Raw genomic sequence first — 25,259 nt, 5'->3', positions numbered from 1 at the left:
ATAATGAGTCAAGTAGCATGTTTTTTTTTTTTTTTGGTACGAGTCCAGTTATTCAACAATCGTGGGAGAATAGTGGCTCTTAGAGGCAGAATATTCAGCTAACGAGGCTCATTTCTGAGCATTGCGCTAATTTCAAGAAGTTCAAAATTTAGCAACAACAGCATGGGGCAGTTTCTGTACAAGGTACTACGACAGGGGTGGCCAAGTTCAGTCCTCGAGAGCCACCTTCCTGACACTCTTAGTTGTCTCTCTGCTCCAACACACCTGAATCCAATGAAAGACTTGTTAGCAGACTTTTAATAAGCCTTTCATTGGATTCAGGTGTGTTGGAGCAGGGAGACAACTAAGAGTGTCGGGAAGGTGGTTCTCGAGGACAGAACTTGGCCACCCCTGTACTACGAGGATTTTAGAGGCATGGTTGTGGTGAGGACAAGGCTGTTAAAAGCCCATTATTCAAGCACCTGGCAGGTACGAGGCCAGGACAGACTATTTTGGCTCCGCCCTCTCACGCACTTCATTGTGACAATCCCACCTGCTTTATTCACTGGACACTGTATATAAAATAATTATTTTGTGGCAGATTAATAATTTTCTGTCAGAGTTTAGATGAAAACACCTAAATCATTTCTGGAATCCCAGAGAACTCTTTCATCTGGACCCTTTTTTTCCCTCTCTGTCATGCTCTCCATGAGGTGGAAAACATATTTGAAACAGCCTAAAAGGTAATTATTTGTCATGTTTATATTGTAATAGCTTGGTAAAACAGTTGCATGTTCATTCTGTCTTTATAAGCAGCTGTAAAAGTATGTTTATGATAGATTTAACATCTTGTTATAGTCGATCAGATGAGCTGCGCTGTGATGCACACTGGCGCAATCACTCGCACTCAAGACAAGCATTTATGCAGAACGCGAGCGCACAAAAGAGAGATTTTGCAGACAATAACGGACGAACACAAACTTAAAAGTTGGAACACCGGTGTCAAAATGACTGTAAGCCGTGGAAGAAATAAATCGAGCAAGAAGAAACGCAGAGGCAACTGTCCAGGAACCCGTGGTTCTGTTCTAGCTGGTCTGGTAATGGATGTGTTTTGTGCTGTGTTCTTTTGGGGGGGAGTGATCCACACAGTTGCGGGTGTATATAATTAAAGCGGCCACCTCATTGTAGTGTCCATTTTTGGTTTTTGTTGTTTTTTTATTTGTCAGAGACCTGGGTGAACACGCAGAACCGTTGCATTTAATGACTCTGGAACACAGGTGAACTACAGCCTGACGCAGGGATGTGTACACCGGTGGGACTGTGCAGGAGTGTCTTTTTTGGACTGTGTTTAAAAACATGTGACAACATCTTGAATGGATGTTGTGAATTGAAAACCCACACTTTAAAAGGGACTAAGTGTGGGAGGGCTGGAGGTTTGGACCAAACTCATGCCTAAACGTGCACCAACGTCGCGAGACACAAGCCATTCGCAGCTGGATGGGGCTCAAATGACAGGTCGGTCGTGACTCACTAGAGGCTGATATCTGGCACATGCAAGGTACTTAGAAGCACATTATTATTATGGATCATTATTCGAATAGTGGGTAGGGATATATGGTATGGGAGAGGTACAGTAGAGGGAAATGCAGGGTTGGCTGCACAGTAGGGTCAAATACAAATGAAAATGTTTCAATTACATTTATTTCTTTTGTCTTTAAGACAATGTAAAAAAAATACATTAGTTTCAATTATTTTTACAGCAAGTCTGTATGTTTTCATGATTTTTTTCAGTATATTATCTTCATTAAATGTTCTATAAACCCTGAAGTCCATTGGTGCAGGTGCTTATCCCTGAATTCCATAGCATGACGCAGATGGAGCCTATGATTCCCCCTTGACTGGACGCCAGTCCATCACAGATTATTTCCCCCAGCCAAACTGGGCAGCAAGGACAAAGACAGGTAGCATGACCGAGAATTGATACACACATGCATATATATATATATATATATATATATATATATATATATATATATATATATATATATATATATGTGTGTGTGTATGTGTATGCAATGTATGGATAGCCGATTCTCATAGCGTCTGTAATGCAGCCGCTATCGGTTGTAGAGGGGTAGAGGGCTGTGTCTGTTGTTTTTGAGCATTTTATGAAAAATACCTGGAATAATATGGCTTTTGTGTAGTGAAATGTCCTACCGGACCACCTAAGATGTCCATGCTGCTCCAATCTTCTACATGACCTGAGGTATACAATCATGACTCCAGATTTAAGGATTAAGTTCTTTCTTGTTAAAGGACATGTCGCACCAAAATCATAACAATATAGATTTAGGCTGTTAGTGACCATCCATTGACCTACCGGGATTACTTTGTGCACTTCCGTGACCGGATTGAAAGTATACGGCATTCGCAACAAAAAGCTACGGAGATGGCCGAAAACAAACTACTCGTGAGTACTCGGCTGTTTCCGACAAGTGACATCATAACTAGAAGCGTCACAGCGTGTGCTTCAATGGAATGTAGCTGATAACGTTAAGAATGGAGGCACATAATTTGAAATTTTACATAAGTGTGATGTTGTGTTATGATGACTCATTTTTAAGTGATAACTGTTCATTTTGCTGCAGTCATGGTAAAAGCTGCAGCTCCAAGAAGGTTGTTGTGCACCTGCAGCCACGAGTCAGCCTGTCAATAACCATCTCTGCTGTAGGATCAATTTTGTGCATGATTAATTATGAGTGTTGTTATCAATAAAATCTAAAAAAAAAATACATCTGCCGCTGGGGGAAAACAAGCATCTCGTCAGCTGCACAGCGCGCGTGTGTGCACACAAACACACACACACACACACACACACACACACACACACACACACAAACACACACACACACACACACACACACACACACACACACACACACACACACACACACACACACAGCGAGCTTCGCAGCAAACACACATTCCAGCTCCAAATTTACACTCTCTCAAAGTTAAAAAAAAGAATTCTAACCACAAAACAGGTAAAATCCTGAACATGCCAGACTCACTGTCATGTTATGGATTAATTTCCAAATGTAAAGTCCACACGATCAAAGAAGCATGCACGCATGAGATCGCCGCAGCTGCTGCTCTGCCTCTCTCTCGATCGTGGCACGTAAAATAACGCCCATGAACTCCTGGAAATAACGTATTCTGACTTTTTCCTATGTAACAAATCCATCTCCATGTCCAGGCAGTTTGTTAAAAACAGTCTCAGATGTCCTCACGTCCATGTACACAGCTTCAGTAACTAGCATCCACACAAACAGAGCGTCACCACACTTTAGGTTCCAAAATCCAACACTCTGAAAAAGTTAAGAGTTTCGGGGTGAAGCGGGTCATCTCTTCTCTGTAAATCCGAGCCATCACTTTCAAACAGCAGCTCAGAAGCTTCGTGTTTGGACAGAGCAGGTTTGTTTCCCTCTGTACATCAGTCTTTGGGATGTTTCTGTTTTGCTAATAAGGAAGTCACACACTGAAAAACGCAGAGAGTTGCTAAGCGAAACGTTTTCTGGAAATACACCTGCTAACGCTCAGAGTGAAAGGAATAAAATGGATCAGAGATCACTAATTATTAGCACACATGCTATCTCTGATGTATCAATCTATGATGAATCAATCTATGGTCACTGCATCCCACAGCCACTGATACTACTTGCAAGCACAGCTCCTGTATATTCCTAAAAAATGATCAATACAAGTTGACTCTTTAATAACCCACAGAATGCAGGAAATTCTTGTGGGTTGAGTCAGAACTTGTCTGCAATTGCAAGCATCTGCCATAGAACTGAGGTTTTTATGTCATGAACACTTCTTAGAAACCAATCAATGTTCAGGTCACCTGGAACAGTGTTTCTTAACCTCAGTCCTCAAGTACCACTGAATGTGTACGGGTGATTCTTTAACTACGGGCACTATTGGCCTTGTAAATGTAATTTCCACCACACCATTGCCTTACAATATAAAGTGCCTTGGGGCAACTGTTTGTTGTGATTTGGCGCTATATACATGTGCTCTGATGTCACTGTTTATCTCCATAGAAACTACCCAAACAATCTTTCATACAAACTGTTTAAAGGGACATTACAGTGTGGTGGAAATTACGGCAATAGTGTGGGACAACTACATTTTGTTTAAAAAAATCACAACAGTTGTATGACATTGAATACCCCAATTATGTTTTGATTATTTTACTGATATTTTATTCAGAGATATTTTAAAACATTAGAAAAAACGTTTCTTTACCATTCATTTTTATCATTGAAGATCAAAAGTCTGGGTGTGGGACAAGCACAAAACGGCAATATTTGCATATAATGATGCTGAAAAAAGGTGAAAAAGTCATCATAGACTACTAGAACAAATTTCTTAACACACTTTCATTGTAAAGATAACTATAAAAGTGTGAAATTTCCCCTTTTTTCTGTTTTTCATACAATATGATCAAAGGACATAAGTGCCTGTAGTCTAAGAATCACCCGTACATTATCCATCTCTTCCGCTCTGCCACAAGCTGATTAGCTCATTCAGGTATGCAGCCAATCAAGCACAAACAGACAAATGAATGAGGTCATCAACTTGTGACACAGCAGGGAGAGATGGAAAATGTGGTTAGGTGACGGGCAGCCCCGCCCGATACTGCAAATTTCCGCCCAGCTCCCGGGTTAAAATTGCTGGTGCCGCCCAGCACAGAATTTGTGAAAAATAAACTGAAATGTTGCTGAAAATGTATCAGTTCAATTGCATTTCAAGCTTATAGCATCATAGTTTTGCAATTTTAAACCAATAATTAAAGTAATAAGAAATATATTTCTCATTTTCTTTGTATCAAATCACAAACAGCAGAGAGTCAGCGTGTTCTGTGACCACAGAGCTGTGAACGGCAGCAACTGGAAACAGCGTCTCTGCTCCAATCTGAGCGGAAGAAAAAAAAATTAACCCTGCAATGAAAGTCCTCCAGAGGTCTTTCTGTATCTGAAGATACATTCAGAAATTTAGTTTATTTTACAGTTGAAAGGGTTCGTGTTTCCAAAAAGCTCAGAGTTTGAAAACAGCAGACAGAGAGAGAGAGCGAGAGGGAGAGAGAGTGTCAGTGAAAGGAAAGTGAAACTGATTCAGAAAGTTTTTCATTTAAAACAGTAGGTTTGACAATTAGGTTTTATACTGTTTAAAAAGAAGAAATAATGTAATCCCACTCAAATTGTTGGAAAAAAACCCCCCACAAAAAACAAAACTTGTCAGGATGACAGAAAAACTGCCTGCTTCACTGGATTAAAAACTACTGTGTGTCATTTTTGAAGAAGAGAGTAAATGCTATGTTCATTAAATATTAATGTGTTTTTAACATTTTCGATGTTATTTAATTTAGTAACTTTGACTGTGACAGAAACATGCAAAAAAAAAGAACTTTGATCTTACAAATATTACAAAATAAATATGATTTTTTTATTATTCTTGCGTTCATTGAGTCTAAAACCACCCAAAATTAGTTAACATAAGGCCTGCCAAGAATGTTTTAGTGGTATACAACCCTATAGCTTTGGGGGGCCACGAAATCTATGAGCCGCGATCACATAATTTAACTGGCACTAAAATGGTCCAAGCTAGAACCCTGGTTAGGTGGTACTTAAGGAGCAGTCTGAGAACCACTGACAGAGAAGAAAGCTATCCTTGCTCTCATCTGTTACTGAGTCCATGTTTTCACATGGTCTATCCAAATATGTCACATTGGAACTGGGTGGTCTATACCAACACTCAACTAAGAACAGCTTGCAATGTAGAAAGTGAATCTCAATCTTTATTATTTCAATAATAATGCTCATCAAATCATTCCAAAGCATAACTAGAAAGCATTCCAGAACATACAGAGTAACTCAACCCCATATTTATTTTAGCCTATATTCAATTAGAAATTAATAATGCACCAATTAAATTCATTTTGTTTCAAAAGTAAATTGTACTTATAGAACGGTGTGACTTATACTGTATATTGCGACTGCAAATTATAGTCCAGAAAATAGAGTAATTGCTGTGCTTTGTTCATGACAGGCCTCAACAGTCCAATGGGCTGATAATGACACAGTAATTATTTTATAAAGTCAGCACTCACATATGAAGGAACACAGCAGAGTGACACTGTCTTCATTAATATCACACATTTGCCATATAGCCTTGGGCTTACCTTATCTGCAGGTCCTGCCTCCAGGCTGTGAGTGCATTCTGTGGGCCTTTCAGTACAACGGCTGGTGGACGGGTCTGCCAGTTCTGGTGGGATGCTCTGAGAGCGTTTCTTCCTCCTTGCACAGGCTGATTTGGGGCTAAGCCTGCTGCTCTGTACATCAGAGCCACACTGGCTGACTGTCACAGACAACTCCAGGGAGGAGGATCTCTGTCAAAAACACAAACATCCAACAATGAGAACAGTTTCAACAGTGCCAAGCCACATTACAAATCAACCTGTTCACATCATACGCACACAGAGTGTCGTGTGCAGTGAAAACACCCAGGGGCATCAGTGAAGGAACACAACATATGCCTTCAACGATGTGCACTTGCCTTGATCAAAAATATTACTGGAAGCAAAACAACTCATTTATTCTAAGCCTAGAACTTTCTACGCCTTTTCACAGGTCAATTCACCAATAAGAAGTCCATTTGACCTTTGAAAAAAGCCAGTACTGCAACTCATATACTCATAAGTACCACAGTTCACGTTCTGATCACTTTCTGATTGTCTCCAATTTGCTCTCTTGGTCATTGTGTTTCTTGTGTATTCTCCTCTATGTTGCTTTTATTCTTTATTGTTTTATACTCCTTTTTTTCCCAGTGAATTCTCTTCTGCATTGTCTTATTCTGAAGTGTCAGCTCCTTGTGCTTTTCATGCAATTTACTTCCTGTTTCTCTGACACTCGGGCTTCCACTTTCACATGCACGTTTACTACCTTGTTTGATTGAGTCATGTACTATACAGTATAGCAGTTCACAGCCCTTCACTCCCAAGCTAGACTCTCTTGCTCCCATGCCATCTCTCTTGTGTTTTGCTTCCTTTACTTGAACCACACATCTAGTTTCTAGTTTTCTGACCATAACCTGCCGACTACTGGTTTGTTCACCTTGTATATTCGATAAGTATACAACTGTGCTTTATTCCTCAGCGTGTTATTCTGGTTAACTTGTTTGCTGAAACCTGCACCGACACTGTTACTGTACGGACTGCCATCCTGTTGCTGAAATCTCTGGTTGTGTTCTTGATGGAGCCCAGTGTATGCTTCCACTTCAAATGGGTTTGTGAAAGGATTGTTATTCCTATACCTACTGCATTCTACATCTCTTGTCTTTTAAATCAGTGTTTCTCTACTTAGTGGGCCCATGTTGTATTCCATTTATTACAATAAGTACTTTAAAATGAGGAATAAGCTTTGGTATACCTGGTGAAATGATTGAACCTGGCCTGGAACAGATACCATTTAATTTTGAAGATCTGCACATATAAAGTAATGAAGAATACTAATGCTTTTAGAAAATGTTTATTAAAACTGTAACATCTGCATTTTAGCAAAGGTGTGTGCTTTAATTAGTGCTCTTCTAGACTTAATAATGTTATTGTTTGTCCATATTGTAATGTTTCTATTGTTATTTCTGTCTACTCAGTATAAGAATCATATATTGGTATGCAGTTTTTCAATCCAGTATGTGATCTGCGGAATATCTCAGAAATACATCAATTAATTTCAATCAAATGCAGATCCAAATTCTTTGCTAATACTTATTTTTATAATGTCTCCGTTAAATTCTTCAAATCTATTACAGTGGAGCACATAGTGGGACTTTGTTCAAGAAAACAATAAAATCTAAGCTTGATCATCTCATGTCTCCAAGAAAACTGTAGATGAGCTTTCACACCTTTTGAACAAAGTTGTTCTTTATTCTACTCCTCTGTGAAGTTGCACTATGTAGGGTTTCTCTAATCACAGCCACAGTGTTGTGTGGGCCGCCTGAAGAGGAGGTACTGCTGGCCCACCACCACCAGATGGCGCCCTGCCTGGAGTGCAGGCTTCAGGCACGAGAGGGCGCTGCCGCCACGGACACAGCCGGGGGTGACAGCTGTCACTCATCATCTCATGACAGCTGTCACCCATCATCTCATGACAGCTGTCACCCATCAACACTTCATCATGCTACTCCATAAAACCCGGACGTCATCTCCACCTCGTTGCCGAGATATCGACCTGTGAAGGTAACAATCTCAGCCGTATAAATAACTGTGTCTAGTAAACTCATTTTTTGCAGCTGTTTTTTCCTGTGGAGTGCACTATCTGGAGATTGGCGTGACCGGCGACAGCTTCGCTTTACACCCCACCAGATAAGTGCTGTGTGACAGGAGCTGCACGAGTGTGGATGAGAGGTGGAGGTGGAATCTCCACCATTGCTGTTACTGGGTGTGCACACACCCACATCTTGTTGTTTCTGCTTCTTGCCAGCAGTACCAGATCCGACATTCGGAGACGGTGGCCACCTGGGGACTCGGGAATTGGCGGCTCCAGTATTCTCCGGGTTCGGTGGCGGAGGAAATCGTGTGGTTCCGGTTCTTCTCAGGACAGACGTCTTCTATCCTCGAGCCTGCCCACACGTCACCCTTGTGATTGACTGTTTGCAAAATTTTACATTCCTCTATATTGTGGTTGTGCTCATTCACAACAGTAAAGTGTTCATATTCGACTCTTTCATTGTCCGTTCATTTACGGCCCCTGTTGTGGGTCCGTGTCACTACACTTTCCCAACACACAGAAGGTTAGAACTTCTTCGGGGTTGTCATGGGTCTCTTTGTAGCTTCCTCACTGGATCTTTCACACATTTTCACACTGTTTCTATTCCTTACTGACCACTTCTAAGAACTCTAAACACTATTAAATGACTGCTAACAAACTGTCTCAACAAAACTGGCTGATAAATGTTATATGAAAGGCATCATATACTTGTGCAGTTCTTTGTTTTTATTTGTATTTACACTGATGAAAATTTTTCATGAGCTGAACTTATACATTGAACAAAAATATAAATGCAACACTTTTGTTTTTGCGCTCATTTTTCTAAAGCTGAACTCAAAGATCTAAAACATTTCCTATATACACAAAAACGTATTTCTCTCAAATATTGTTCACAAATCTGTCTAAATCTGTGTTAGTGAGCACTTCTCCTTTGCCAAGGTAATCCATCCCACCTTACATGTGTGGCATATCAAGATGCTGATTAGACAGCATGATTATTGCGCAGGTGTGCCTTAGGTTGGCCACAATAAAAGGCCACTCTAAAATGTCAGTTTAATCACACAGCACAATGCCACACACGTCGCACGTTTTGCAGGCACGTGCAATTGGCATGCGGACTGCAGGAATGTCCAAGAGCGCTGTTACCCGTGAGCTGAATGGTCATTTCTCTACCATAAGCTGTCTTCAAATGTGTTTCAGAGAATTTGGCAGTACATCCATCTGTCCTCACAACCACAGACCACATGTAACCACACCAGCCCAGGACCTCCACATCCAGCATGTTCACATCCAAGGTCATCTGAGACCAGCCCCCCGGACAGCTGCTGCAACAATCTGTTTGCAGAACCAAAGAATGTCTGCACAAAACTGTCAGAAACCATTTCAGGAAAGCTCATCTGCATGCTTGTCGTCCTCATCGGGGTCTCGACCTCACTGCAGTTCGTCAACATAACCGACTTGAATGGGCAAATGCTCACATTCGATGGTGTCTGTTTGTTAATCAACTCTATGCAAAGGAGTTGTGCTGCACTTTGTGAGGCAAATAGTGGTTATACCAGATACTGACTGGTTTTCTGCCCCCCACCCCAAGACCTCCCCAATAAAGCAAAACTGTACATTTTAGAGTGGCCTTTTATTGTGACCAGCCTAAGGCACATCTGTGCAATAATCATGCTGTCTAATCAGCATCTTGATATGCCACACATGAGGTGGGATGGATTATCGCGGCAAAGGATATGTACAACCCCTGGCAAAAATTATGGAATCACCGGCCTCGGAGGATGTTCATTCAGTTGTTTAATTTTGTAGAAAAAAAGCAGATCACAGACATGACTAAAAGTCAAACTAAAGTCATTTCAAATGGCAACTTTCTGGCTTTAAGAAACACTATAAGAAATCAAGAAAAAAAGATTGTGGCAGTCAGTAACGGTTACTTTTTTAGACCAAGCAGAGGAAAAAAATATGGAATCACTCAATTCTGAGGAAAAAATTATGGAATCACCCTGTAAATTTTCATCCCCCAAATTAACACCTGCATCAAATCAGATCTGCTCATTGACATTGACCCTATGCCATGACATTGACATTGCTGTTGCCAGATCAGCTTTGCAGGTTGGAGCCTTGTCATGGACCATTTTCTTCAACTTCCACCAAGATTTTCAATTGGATTAAGATCCGGACTATTTGCAGGCCATGACATTGACCCTATGTGTCTTTTTGCAAGGAATGTTTTCACAGTTTTTGCTCTATGGCAAGATGCATTATCATCTTGAAAAATGATTTCATCATCCCCAAACATCCTTTCAATTGATGGGATAAGAAAAGTGTCCAAAATATCAACGTAAACTTGTGCATTTATTGATGATGTAATGACAGCCATCTCCCCAGTGCCTTTACCTGACATGCAGCCCCATATCATCAATGACTGTGGAAATTTACATGTTCTCTTCAGGCAGTCATCTTTATAAATCTCATTGGAAAGGCACCAAACAAACGTTCCAGCATCATCACCTTGCCCAATGCAGATTCGAGATTCATCACTGAATATGACTTTCATCCAGTCATCCACAGTCCACAATTGCTTTTCCTTAGCCCATTGTAACCTTGTTTTTTTCTGTTTAGGTGTTAATGATGCCTTTCGTTTAGCTTTTCTGTATGCAAATCCCATTTCCTTTAGGCGGTTTCTTACAGTTCGGTCACAGACGTTGACTCCAGTTTCCTCCCATTCGTTCCTCATTTGTTTTGTTGTACATTTTTCGATTTTTGAGACATATTGCTTTAAGTTTTCTGTCTCAACGCTTTGATGTCTTCCTTGGTCTACCAGTATGTTTGCCTTTAACAACCTTCCCATGTTGTTTGTATTTGGTCCAGAGTTTAGACACAGCTGACTGTGAACAACCAACATCTTTTGCAACATTGCGTGATGATTTACTCTCTTTTAAGAGTTTGATAATCCTCTCCTTTGTTTCAATTGACATCTCTCATGCTGGAGCCATGATTCATGTCAGTCCACTTGGTGCAACAGCTCTCCAAGGTGTGATCACTCCTTTTTAGATGCAGACTAACGAGCAGATCTGATATGATGCAGGTGTTAGTTTTGGGAATGAAAATTTACAGGGTGATTCCATAATTTTTTCCTCAGAATTGAGTAATTCCATATTTCTTTCCTCTGCTTGGTCTAAAAAAGTAACCGTTACTGACTGCCACCAATCTTTTTTTCTTGATTTCTTATAGTGTTTCTTAAAGCCAGAAAGTTGCCATTTGAAATGACTTTAGTTTTGTGTCATGTCTGTGATCTGCTTTTTTTCTACAAAATTAAACAACTGAATGAACATCCTCCGAGGCCGGTGATTCCATAATTTTTGCCAGGGGTTGTACTCAATAACACAGATTTAGACAGATTTGTGAACAATTTGAGAGAAATAGGTCTTTTGTGTAAATAGAAAACATTTTTGATCTTTGAGTTCAACACAAAAGTGTTTGTCTTTATATTTTTGTTCAGTGAAGTATTACAGGAACATTGTAGATATTGTGACGTTTGAATAACGTGAGCATTTATGTCCATAATGGTCCATTTCTGAAATTCAGAAACTGTTTGTCATTGCCAGGCAGCATTTTGGAGTGTAAATGCATGATTTGGGGGGTTTCAACTTCAGGGGGTATGTATAGGGGTCGTTAGACTAAATCATTTGTTCAATGATTTAGATTTTCTTGTTCATAATAACCGTCCCCATGTTTTCATTGAGGTAATACCCCGCAATGTTTAATTATGCAAAACAGCACCACCCTATGTCTTCATGAGGCACAAAAGGTCACTCGACTTCAGCAGGGAAAGCGAGCTATCTTGGGCATAGCGAACCTCCAGGTAGACACGTCCTACCAATGCCAGTCAGCATTTTACAGTGAAAAATGCATGATTTGGGGGGTTCGACTTCAAGGGGTATGTATAGGGGTTAGACTAGATCATTTTGTCAATGATCTGCATTTTCTTGCTCATAATAACTGTCTCCATATTTTTAAGGAGGTATTTCAAAATATTTGTGTTAACACCAACCTCTAACAGAGGCCACGTCACTATTATATAATAACATGATCAACAGTAGCATTTACTGTCATGTAGTGAACAAGCTAGTAAAAAATACATCCATAATCCCATGAATTTAACTCTTCAGCAGAAGACAGTTTCAGATGTTAACAGATAAATTTTAGCTTTGCAGAAAGGTTTTGTTATAGCCACAAATATTAGCACATAGAATGTACACAGTACTGTTGTGAGCATGCCCAGTAGCTCCTGTCACGACACTTTCAGTGTCACTTGTAACTGGCACTAATCCGGTGTATAACCGTGTATACGATGACACAAATCTTTAGACTGCAGTTGTGGACAATTGGGCCAGATAACCTGATTTTGCAATCAGAGTGTCAGTCTGGGTCCAATTTCAGGACCATTTCTGGCAATAGGAGACCTGCTTGTCTCATATTAACATTGACATTTAACTAATGCACATATCCAAAAGAGCTCCCTGAAATGCCTCAGTTATGACTTCAACTAATGTACGCAGGAGGGCCAACAAATCAGTTGACTCCAATTTTTTCTTCTTCTTCTCCTGTAACATCATACATACAGTATTCAGGCCAGGCTGACACCAAGCATGTGCTCCAAAGTCTTATGCAATTAAAACACTTACCTGATCCATGACCCCTGGGAGAGGAGATTGTGACTGTGGAGGAAAATAAGACAATAATCCTTCTCCGCACACATGAGGGTGTAGAAACTCATCTTAGAGTGCTAACCAGAACTGAAACAAAGCTGCCAGCTGCCAGTATTCCCTCAGTGACTCATTAAAGAAAGGTTAAGTACATAAATGACTGCACTCAAGTGGGTTTTGTCAGTTTAAGATGCTGTGACTTGAAATGGTAAAAGTACTACTTTGTAACCATCCATCTTGAGAATTTTCAAACCTAACGATGCACTCTCGTATTTTTGGATCCATGGCAATGGACAGCTCAGCTTTAATTAACAGAGAATCTCTTTGTTTGCCAATCATCCTTGCTTCATGAAAGCAGGAGAACAGTTCAGCTGTCATCTCTGAGAAGAGATTGTTTTGGCATTAAAAAAGGAATGCTCTAGTTTACGCTATATATAAATATTAATTTTAGAAATGACAGCTAATTTCTGAGTTACTTCAACACCCCCTTCATTTTCAACATTTTTTACGTTTGATGGCTGCTGTGGACAAATGAATACCTTTCCTGCTTTGATTTTATTTTAAGGACATGTGGATTAGTTGAAGTATCACCAGTGTAAATGCAAAATGAAACCAGAAGTCCATAAACACAACATGCGTCACTCAAAAGTCCTATAAATGATTGAGTGACACTAGATGTTGCGCTAAAGTGCCAGTGTGCACCAGCATCTTAGACCAAAACACCATATTCCCTTCAGACACTTCTCCCACCTCATTCCCTCCTCCACACTGAGGAGAAGAAATGGGCTGTTTCACAGTCAGGGTACACAAGTATGTGTCACTAGCACCAAACAAATCAAAGTGGTTACTTTAGTCAAGTTATTTATCCATATCTAACTGCTGACTGTGGTACTTAAATGCCCAAAGTGTCAGACCTGTCAGATGTTTGCATATGAGCTCACAGATATAATCTGCTATACTTTCCAGAGAGGACTTATTTTGACTAAGATAACTGTTGTGTAAATTATACAGACTAATCTAACCATATATACTATCTACTAAAAACAGTTGATGGTACAGTAGTGTTCAGAATAATAGTAGTGCTATGTGACTAAAAACATTAATCCAGGTTTTGAGTATATTTCTTATTGTTACATGGGAAACAAGGTACCAGTAGATTCAGTAGATTCTCACAAATCCAACAAGACCAAGCATTCATGATATGCACACTCTTAAGGCTATGAAATTGGGCTATTAGTAAAAAAAAAGTACAAAAGGGGGTGTTCACAATAATAGTAGTGTGGCATTCGGTCAGTGAGTTCATCAATTTTGTGGAACAAATAGGTGTGAATCAGGTGTCCCCTATTTAAGGATGAAGCCAGCACCTGTTGAACATGCTTTTCTCTTTGAAAGCCTGAGGAAAATGGGACGTTCAAGACATTCTTCAGAAGAACACCGTAGTTTGATTAAAAAGTTGATTGGAGAGGGGAAAACTTATACGCAGGTGCAAAAAATTATAGGCTGTTCATCTATAATGGACAAAAAAAACAGAGAAGCGTGGAAGAAAATGGAAAACAACCATCAAAATGGACAGAAGAATAACCTGAATGGCAAAGGCTCACCCATTGATCAGCTCCAGGATGATCAAAGACAGCCTGGAGTTACCTGTAAGTGCTGTGACAATTAGAAGACGCCTGTGTGAAGCTAATTCATTTGCAAGAATCCCCTGCAAAGTCCCTCTGTTAAATAAAAGACATGTGCAGAAGAGGTTACAATTTGCCAAAGAACACATCAACTGGCCTAAAGAGAAATGGAGGAATATTTTGTAGACTGATGAGAGTAAAACTGTTCTTTTTGGGTCCAAGGGCCGCAGACAGTTTGTGAGACGACCCCCAAACTCTGAATTCAAGCCACAGTTCACAGTGAAGACAGTGAAGCATGGTGGTGCAAGCATCATGATATGAGCATGTTTCTCCTACTATGGTGTTGGGCCTATATATCACATACCAGGTATCATGGATCAGTTTGGATATGTCAAAATACTTGAAGAGGTCATGTTGCCTTATGCTGAAGAGGACATGCCCTTGAAATGGGTGTTTCAACAAGACAATGACCCCAAGCACACTAGTAAATGAGCAAAATCTTGGTTCCAAACCAACAAAATGCCTCGCAGATGTGAAGAAATCATGAAAAACTGTGGTTATACAACTAAATACTAGTTTAGTGATTCACAGGATTCCTAAAAAAGCAGTTTGAACATAATAGTTTTGAGTTTGTAGCATCAACAGCAGATGCTACTATTATTGTGAACACCCCCTTTTCTACTTTTTTTTTTTTACTAATAGCCCAATTTCATAGCCTTAAGAGTGTGCATATCATGAATACTTGGCCTTGTTGGATTTGTGAGAATCTACTGAATCTACTGGTACCTTGTTTCCCATGTAACAATAAGAAATATATTCAAAACCTGGATTAATCTTTTTAGTCACATAGCACTACTATTATTCTGAACACTACTGTAAGTATGTACTCAGAGTATAAAACTGCTATTGTGTTTCTGCATTTTCAAATAGTGATGGACTACAAGCTTTTCCAGTGTCACCGACCGAACGGTCCCCCCTAAAAATCGGTCCGCCCTGCCTTCACTGCTCATGTGTCATTTCTGTACGTCAGCTGCGGTTCATCGATTATCACCTTGTTTCTGCTTCACATTGCACTCCAGTCATCATCTGTCGCAGCGACAGATATCTGAAGCTTTTGTACAACAATCATTTTCACATAAATTCAGCATTATTTATCATAAAAGACAGAGGAAGCAATCAGAGCGCCACAGCCACACGAGCTGCTAGCTGCTGTGTTCACTGTGCCGCCGTCATTTCAAAGCGTCAGTAGCGACTCACCGATTATCGCCTTGTTTCTGCTTAGACCTGACTTTAGAATGCTTTATGAGGTTTTACCTTGTCATCTGATGGTTAATAATCACGTTATTCGCTTTGATCACTTTGGGTGTAGAGCTTCTGTAGTCCCAAAAGACGCATGCACAATGAAGACAGAGCAGACCAATTTTTTTTTTTGTGGGGAGGGGACCATTCGGTCAGCACCACTGGAGATGACAGTTTTTGACAGACGAAGAGTTACACCCCAATATTAAAGACATTAGAGCGAATTAGGTACACATCCTTTTGTGGCATCACAGATAGTGATTACCTCTTTCAAACAAAAAAATTATTATTCACAAAACACTGATGCTTGAGTTTGAAATGCACTCTATTTCTGAAGAGGACATTTTTTGACAGACAAGACATTTTATTTTTGAATATCTGTTTCAAGTCGTTTCCCCACTGGGTAATGATGCTGGGAGTTAGATTGTTATACAGAAGGCTTTGACAGGGAAATTAGTCCATTTAGTGGCAAAATGGACTAAAATGGTCAATGGACTGCATTTATATAGCGCTTTTCCATTTGCTTTAAATGCTCAAAGCACTTAGAAATGTGGCTACTAAATAAATAATAGTTCTGGCAGCCCATCAAAATTAGACATCATGGAAATAACACAGATAATTTGGTAAAAAGTGGTAGAATTGGAGTTCTGCTGGTAAACAAATGAGGATATCAAACCAAATGACCATTTCTGCTGACAGACCAGTAGCAGTTATCCATGTATGGCAAACTAAACTTTGTTGGTCATTTCCACCTTGTCATTAAATCAAACTTTATATTTAAAATCCACTTATGTTCCTTGATTGTAAAACAGCCCAAATGTCAAAATCTGAGTCAAGTTTGTACTGTCTGCCAGCTTGACGGACTCTCCATCTGGGAAGAGCCAAACTTTGGTGATTCTAGTCCAACCACATTCTTGTGAGGCCATTTTCACCCCTGCATGTGGTTAACTGGGGAAATCATTTCTGAAAAGACATTCTTCTATATCTTGAATGGACAGTGCTGTGTGAGTGGTCACTCACTACTGTGTCTTTATAAATGTGGGGAGGGGCAACGGTTTCATAGGGCCCAGAAAAGCTTGAATTACAACACACATAGAGAGTGTTTCTCTATTCCATGTACAGGGCACCATTACATCTTTACATAGAAAATAGTTGTCGGATGCTATATTGTTTAAAAAGCCATTAAAAGGACTTTTAAACCTATTAATTTAGAGAATGTAAATGCTATAAGTCCAAAACCACAACTTTTTAGTTGAAGCCAACATGCACTTGGATGTTAGATCACTTTCAGTGTACAAAATATTAAAGTATCTGAACAAACCATTTTCATTTCACTTAGTGAGTTCAATTCAATTCATTTATATTTCACCAAATCATAACATATGTCACCCCAAAGGGTGGGCAGGGGGTAAGATCTTAACAACACCCCAGAGCAGGTACGTAGACAAAAGTGGGAAGGAAAAATGCCATCTGTCACTTTTTGATTGTATGAAGAAACTTCACACAGACCAGATCAGACTTAGAGGGGTGACAATCTGCTCTGGTGATATTACAATATAAAAAAAATTAAATAGACAAAGATCCTCACCAGAATGAGGTTAAGGAGACCTTGTGAATCTGCTCCTCCATTTTTGCTCATCATGGTTGTCAATGACACCTCTGGAGCAGCTTCTTCAAGCACATTTATGTAAATCTGTGTATTTTCTAATGTGTTTTGGTGTGAACTCACATTTTCAATTGCAATTTTCTCCAGAATTGGACTTGTATTGTTTTGCATAAAAGCCCTTCATTTATAAAGTAAATTTCAAACTGATTCATAGCTCTATAGCTATAGAACCATATCTGACTAATTTCCACATATTCTGCAATTATCAATGTTAGCATCTATGAAATGCAATTGTAGCACAAAATTTCATTATATTATAAAATTGAGCAATACTGTTTTTTTCTCTCACCCTTCCATCTCTGTGGTCTTTGAGCATCAGTGTCTCTCCGGTCCTCTGCTGCTCTGCTTCTGTAGAAACCTGGGACTGGTCCTGCAGTTGTTGCACGGCAGGCTGCTCTCTCCTGTCCTGCTGCAGCTCTCCATCCACTATCTTTCTGCTTTCAACCACTGCTGTCTGACTGTTAGTTTCCCCTCCTCTCCGTCTTTCTTCCCATTCCTCCTCAAGCATCCCATTTCTGTCCACAGGTGGGCTGGTCAGTATTTTCTCCTGACACTGAACATGCACTTGGCCTTGGCCCAGTATGCCGTGTTCTGCACTTGGCTGAGCTTGACTGCCAAGAAGGAATTCTCTCTGGTGTTGATGGTAGAAATAAGATTTGGGCTGAGGCTGTGATGCAGCTGCTTGTAACGGGGATGAGGGTGCTCGACTGCAGTTGAGCTGGAGAGATCCCATGGTTTGTGAGGAAGAAACTGAAGGACACTGTGAGGATGATTGGAAGGATGAAGAGCTCTCTGGGCCACAGCACCTCTGGAGGTGCTGGTTCTCAGGAAGGGAAGCAGAGATAAGTGTAGGCTGAACACAGCTGGAGTTATAAAAGTTGGGTTCTACATGTTGTTTGTCTAGAACAGGCAGATCAGGCTGATTAGGGATGCCATGTAGGCAACACATCTGGGGCTCACAGCATGCCTGGTAACCACAACTTGGGTCACGTCCTCTGTAACATACAGACGGCAGGGCCAAGCAGCTGATGGGCTGCGGCCTTAGTATACTAGGGAAGGACAAACCCTGAGGATAGGTACGGTTTCCTCCCTCAACAGTCAGTTGGCCTGCACATCAAGAGTCAGAGTAAAAGCTCTCATCAAAAATGATACACAAATAGTAAATGATGGTAAGTAGTACGGTGCAGTTGGAAAGTATTCACAGCACTTCACCTTTTCCACATTCTGTTGTTACAGCCTTATTTCAAAATGGAGTAAAATCATTTTCTTCCCTCAACGTACTACTCACAAACACCCCATAATGACGACATGAAAAAAGTCATCTTGAAATTTTTGCAAATTTATAAAAATAAAGAGAGAAATCACATGTAAATAAGTATTCACACACTTTACTCAATACTTTGTTGACGCACGTTTGACAGCAATAACAGCCTCAAGTCATCTTGAATATGATGCCACAAGCTTCCTTTGGGCAGTTTTGCCCATTCCTCTTAGCAGCACCTCTCAAGCTACATCAGGCTGGATGGGGAGTGTCGGTGCACTCCCCATTTCAGAGCTATCCAGAGATGTTCAATTGGATTCAGGTCTGGGCTCTGGCTGGGCCACTCAAGGACATTCACAGAGTTTCATTGAAGTCACTCCTTTGATATCTTGGCTCTGTGTTTCTGGTCGTTGTCCTGCTGAAAGATGAACCGTCACCTCAGCCTGAGGTCAAGAGCACTCTGGAGCAGGTTTTCATCCAGGATGTCTCTGTACATTGCTGCATTCATCTTTCCCTCATCCTGACTAGTCTCCCAGTTCATGTCACTGAAAAACATCCCCACAGCATGATGCTGCCACCACCATGCTTCACTGTAGGAATGATGCCTGGTTTCCTCCAAACATGAAGCCTGGCATTCACGCCAAAGAGTTCAATCTTTGTCTCATCACACCCGAGACTTTTGTTTCTGATGTTCTGAAAATCCTTTTGGTAAACTCCAGGGGCCATATCCACGAAGCATTCTAAGGCTAAAAATAGCTCCTAGTGGCGTTATTCTAAGGAAAATCTTAGAATTCTTAGCCATTTCTTAGAATTTTCCCTTGGTAAGATGAAAGTTTGAAGGACTTTTAAGAAGCCTAAAGCCTGAAAGTGTCTTAGGCAGAGGAGGTGGCAGAAAAGACAGAGAGGAAGCAGAGATATTCTCCATATGTAGAATGACAGTGAATCAGTAACACGCTACAGGCTTGATCTACGCAATTATTTTATGTTAATTTACTGTCTTAATGTATTTATAAACTGTTTAGGTTCTTGTTGTCATATACACACTGTTAATATTATCATTATTTTTATTATCAGTATTATTGTTATCTGTATTATTAATAGTTATTTTCTTTTATTATTAGTTCTATTTTGTCATTTGACTTTAAATGGACCACAATGGAAATAAGTGTTTTCATTTTCTTGTGTCATATATGTATTTTTAAGGTATTTACAATTATATTATATACTCACAATTAATGTACTAAATTAACTCACGCACGCATGCATGCTTTTAATTTATAGACATTCAGCATGTTAATGAGGTACATTCAAACATTTTCAAGCTGTGTAACAATTAATTTAATTTTGCTGTGTTTCATCATTGTAACAAAGTTATTCATGATTACACATCTTAATGCAGTTCAGGTTATATGATCGGTTGATTTCACTGTCCATTCATGATTAGGAGGGCGGAGCGCATTTGTTTTTTATGTCTCCTCCCTTTCCGTGACAACCAATCACAGCTCTTAAAGGACTGCGTCATACCTAGCAATGGGGTCAACCCCGCCTCCTCACAAAGATAGGAGTTTTTTGTCCCCTCCTTGCTCAGACTTGCACTTAAGAGCTTTTTGAGAGGGCTTTGAGTTGCTTCGCTGATACGGGTCCAGGTGGGCTGCCATGTGCCTTTTACTAAAGAGTGGCTCCCGTCTGGCCACTCTGCCATACAGACCTGATTGGTGGATTGCTGCACAGATGGTTGTCCTTCTGGAAGGTTCTCCTCTCTCCAAAGAGGAATGCTGGAGTTCTGACAGAGTGACCATCGGGTTCTTTGTCACCTTCCTGACTAAGGCCCTTCTCCTCCAACTGCTCAGTTTGTTAGCTCTCGGAAGAGTCCTGGTGGATCTGAACTTCTTCCATTTACAGATGATGGAGGCCACTGTGCTTATCGGGACCTTCAAAGCAGCAGAAATGTTTCTGTACCCTTCCCCAGATTTGTGCCTAGAGACAATCCTGTCTTGGAGGTCTACAGATAATTCCTTTAACTTCATGCTTGGTTTGTGGTCCGACATACATTGTCAACTGTGGGCCCTTATACGTATGTAAACAGGTGTGTGTCTTTCCAATTCATGTCCAATCAAGTGAATTTGCCCCAGTTAGACTCCAATTAAGTTGTAGAACCATCTCAAGGATGATCAGTGTACAACCCCTGGCAAAAATTATGGAATCACCGGCCTCGGAGGATGTTCATTCAGTTGTTTAATTTTGTAGAAAAAAAGCAGATCACAGACATGACACAAAACTAAAGTCATTTCAAATGGCAACTTTCTGGCTTTAAGAAACACTATAAGAAATCAAGAAAAAAAGATTGTGGCAGTCAGTAACGGTTACTTTTTTAGACCAAGCAGTGGAAAAAATATCACTCAATTCTGAGGAAAAAATTATGGAATCACCCTGTAAATTTTCATCCCCAAAACTAACACCTGCATCATATCAGATCTGCTCGTTAGTCTGCATCTAAAAAGGAGTGATCACACCTTGGAGAGCTGTTGCACCAAGTGGACTGACATGAATCATGGCTCCAACACGAGCGATGTCAATTGAAACAAAGGAGAGGATTATCAAACTCTTAAAAGAGGGTAAATCATCACGCAATGTTGCAAAAGATGTTGGTTGTTCACAGTCAGCTGTGTCTAAACTCTGGACCAAATACAAACAACATGGGAAGGTTGTTAAAGGCAAACATACTGGTAGACCAAGGAAGACATCAAAGCGTCAAGACAGAAAACTTAAAGCAATATGTCTCAAAAATTGAAAAATGCACAACAAAACAAATGAGGAACGAATGGGAGGAAACTGGAGTCAACGTCTGTGACCGAACTGTAAGAAACCGCCTAAAGGAAATGGGATTTACATACAGAAAAGCTAAACAAAAGCCATCATTAACACCTAAACAGAAAAAAAAACAAGGTTACAATGGGCAAAGGAAACGCAATCGTGGACTGTGGATGACTGGATGAAAGTTATATTCAGTGATGAATCTCAAATCTGCATTGGGCAAGGTGATGACGCTGGAACTTTTGTTTGGTGCCGTTCCAATGAGATTTATAAAGATGACTGCCTGAAGAGAACATGTAAATTTCCACAGTCATTGATGATATGGGGCTGCATGTCAGGTAAAGGCACTGGGGAGATGGCTGTCATTACATCATCAATAAATGCACAAGTTTACGTTGATATTTTGGACAATTGAAAGGATGTTTGGGGATGATTAAATCATTTTTCAAGATGATAATGCATCTTGCCATAGAGCAAAAACTGTGAAAACATTCCTTGCAAAAAGACACATAGGGTCAATGTCATGGCATAGGGTCAATGTCAACGAGCAGATCTGATTTGATGCAGGCGTTAGTTTGGGGGATGAAAATTTACAGGGTGATTCCATAATTTATTCCTCAGAAGTGAGTGATTCCATATTTTTTTCCTCTGCTTGGTCTAAAAAAGTAACCGTTACTGACTGTCACAATCTTTTTTTCTTGATTTCTTATAGTGTTTCTGAAAGCCAGAAAGTTGCCATTTGAAATGACTTTAGTTTTGTGTCATGTCTGTGATCTGCTTTTTTTCTACAAAATTAAACAACTGAATGAACATCATCCGAGGCCAGTGATTCCAGAATTTTTGCCAGGGGTTGTAAACAGGATGCACCTGAGCTCAATTTTGAGCTTCATGGCAAAGGTTGTGAATACTTATGTACATGTGATTTCATAGGGGTTTTTTTGTTTGTTTGTTTTGTTTTTATTTTAACATTTGTTTACGTTGTCATTATGGGGTACTGTGTGTAGAATTTTGAGTGAAAAATGAATTTCATCCATTTTGGAATAAGGCTGTAACATAAAATGTGGAAAAACTGAAATACTGTGAATACTTTCCAGATCCACTGTAAATAAAACAGCGACAATAATATTGAAGCCACAATCTGTATGATTTTAAAATTTCTGAATTCGTGCCTCTCGGTCTACTTGCTCAAGGATTTTTTTCCCCAAGTTCATGTGAGGTCAATGTTTGGATGATGATGATGATGATGAGTAGATGTCGGGTTATTCAAGGACACTTTGACACACAGCAACAAACAGACATTGAACCCACCAATCATATCAACAAGCATATCAAAAGCATTTCCAAACTTTTGCCAAACATATTTTTAGTGAATTTCCTTTTCCCATCTTGATTTTGCAAAACAAAAATAGTTATTTTGCTTCAATGATATTCTAATTACCGAAAGAGGATATCTGCTTTGTCCAGTAACTGGCGTCCCAGTTAAATTTGATTTTGACAGGACTCCAAGAGCCCAAGTGTGGTGACGGCTCAAACAGTTGCTGCATCTGATGCGAAATCTGCAAATAGAACAAAGGCTTTTGTTCATCATTGCTCTTATTGAGTTCCACAGCACTAAAATTACAGTGCATAAAGCTGCATGAAAAAGATATGACAAGGCAAATGCATTAGAACAATAAACTCTTCTTTTTTTTTTTTTTTTTTTAAACAGCCAAGCAGTGACACTCTGATGTCACTGAAATATACACAGTAGAGATGTGTGGATCACTTTCTATGTGCAGAAAATGTGAATAATCCATCAGTTGGTTGGGTCAAGTGACAAAAAACAACATTCTACTTAATTACAGGTGGGTCACAGGTGTTTGAAATAAATCATTAACAAGTAAAATATCAACTAGCCAAATTTGCTCAACTGTCACTGAAACACTGGGTGACCAGGTGAGAAAATCAGTCACAGAACATATTTTTCTTCCAAATATGTGCTGATACTCCCACCACTCTCAAATTCAGCATCTGAATTTAAAGATGGATGCCAAAATGAGACTGGTATGGTGGCTGGAGCAGTTGTGCAGTGATGGCACTGTTGCTCCGGTAGTCTGCACAACTTTCCCCCCTCCCTACTCCTCCGCTGGCCTGCCCTCAAACTTCATGTTCCGACTGAGCTGTAGAGATTCATTTTAAATAAGGAGGTGATGTAATAAGTGCAATATAAATGAATGAATGATTGGTGTGGCTGTTCAATAAACAGGCTGTCACTCAGCTTTGAAAGGATGTATTCATTCTCCAGTCATTTATTTTATTGTCTGGCTTCAAGTTATTTGCAAGCTGAACTTTTTTAATTGGTTGTATGAGCTCTGCAGAGGTCAGCAGTGAGGCACGCATCTGCAGGGCAGGTGATCAAACACCTCTCATAAAGGCACATAATGGAGAATTACACAGGTAAAGTCATAAAGGAAAAATGTTAAATGCAATAAAGGTTTAATCACTGCAGTTTGATTTATGTGGGAATAATAAACAAGAGTCAGGTGAGCCACATGACTAAGATGACAAATACACTGAACAAAAATATAAATGCAACCCTTTTGTTTTTGCTCCCATTTTTTATGAACTGAACTCAAAGATCTAAAACATTTTCTATATACACAAAAAACCTATTTCTCCCAAATATTGGTCACAAATCTGTCGAAACCTGTGTTCGTGAGCACTTCTCCTTTGCCGAGATAATCCATCCCACCTCACAGGTGTGGCATATCAAGACACTGATTAGACAGCATGATTATTGCACAGGTGTGCCTTAGGCTGGCCACAATAAAAGGCCACTCTGAAATGTTCAGTTTTATCACACGTCACAATGCCACAGATGTTGCAAGTTTTGAGAGAGTGTGCAATTGGCACACTGACTGCAGGAATGTCAGGACCTTCTCTGGTTAACTTCAGAAATCAGCTAGGATTTGATGTCCACAAAGTGGCATAATTGCACATGATCAGCTGGTGACTTCAAATAAATTCAACTTCATTTTGTGTCCTGAATACCATTTTAATGGATTAAAACTGGTTCCAGCTTTTTGGAGGAAAAAAAACAGGGTTTGAGATTTTGGGGGGGGAGTGTCCACATGGGGGTACAAAAAAAAAATTGCATCACACTACACTAAGCACAGAATATGCTACATTTTTTGGCCAGATCAGCAGCTGTACACCAAGGATGAATTTGAAGCCAAAAGATCTCAAATACCATTTACACAACATGCTTTAGTTACATCTTTGCCTGAACACAGGTAACAGTGTTTGATTTTAAAGTTTGATAGTTTTTTCTTGAACAACTAATATTTCCTCTCTATCCTCTGTGTGTGTGAGTGTGTGTGTTTTACATGATGTTGGACACGTGTTGACTGTTCTAACAGTGTACCATTGCCTTGCTGAAGAGCACTGGGTTTCTACAGTGGTGGCTCATCGCCCAGGTGATGAACTTCTGCACGTGGTCGAGCTGTCTGCATATTTCTATGGCTCCCTGCAGCTGGTCCTCCAGACGCTGCTCGAAGTCCTCTGAGATTTTCTGTATCAAATCATGAAACAGTGCATGTT

General features: G+C 40.0%; 1 protein-coding gene across 1 annotated transcript in view; it reads right to left on the bottom strand.

Annotated features, from left to right (window-relative positions):
- The window catches only part of trim66 (tripartite motif containing 66), a 59,059-nt gene that overhangs the window by 11,781 nt on the left and 22,019 nt on the right, over positions 1 to 25,259 (bottom strand). The window contains 5 exon segments of the mRNA XM_034191060.1: positions 6,224 to 6,430; positions 12,998 to 13,030; positions 17,895 to 18,712; positions 23,119 to 23,236; positions 25,084 to 25,230. Coding sequence (XP_034046951.1) covers positions 6,224 to 6,430; positions 12,998 to 13,030; positions 17,895 to 18,712; positions 23,119 to 23,236; positions 25,084 to 25,230 — 1,323 coding nt within the window.

Source organism: Thalassophryne amazonica, chromosome 2, assembly GCF_902500255.1.
Source record: "Thalassophryne amazonica chromosome 2, fThaAma1.1, whole genome shotgun sequence".
Lineage (NCBI taxonomy): Eukaryota > Metazoa > Chordata > Actinopteri > Batrachoidiformes > Batrachoididae > Thalassophryne > Thalassophryne amazonica.
This window is presented reverse-complemented; position numbering and strand designations above follow the sequence as displayed.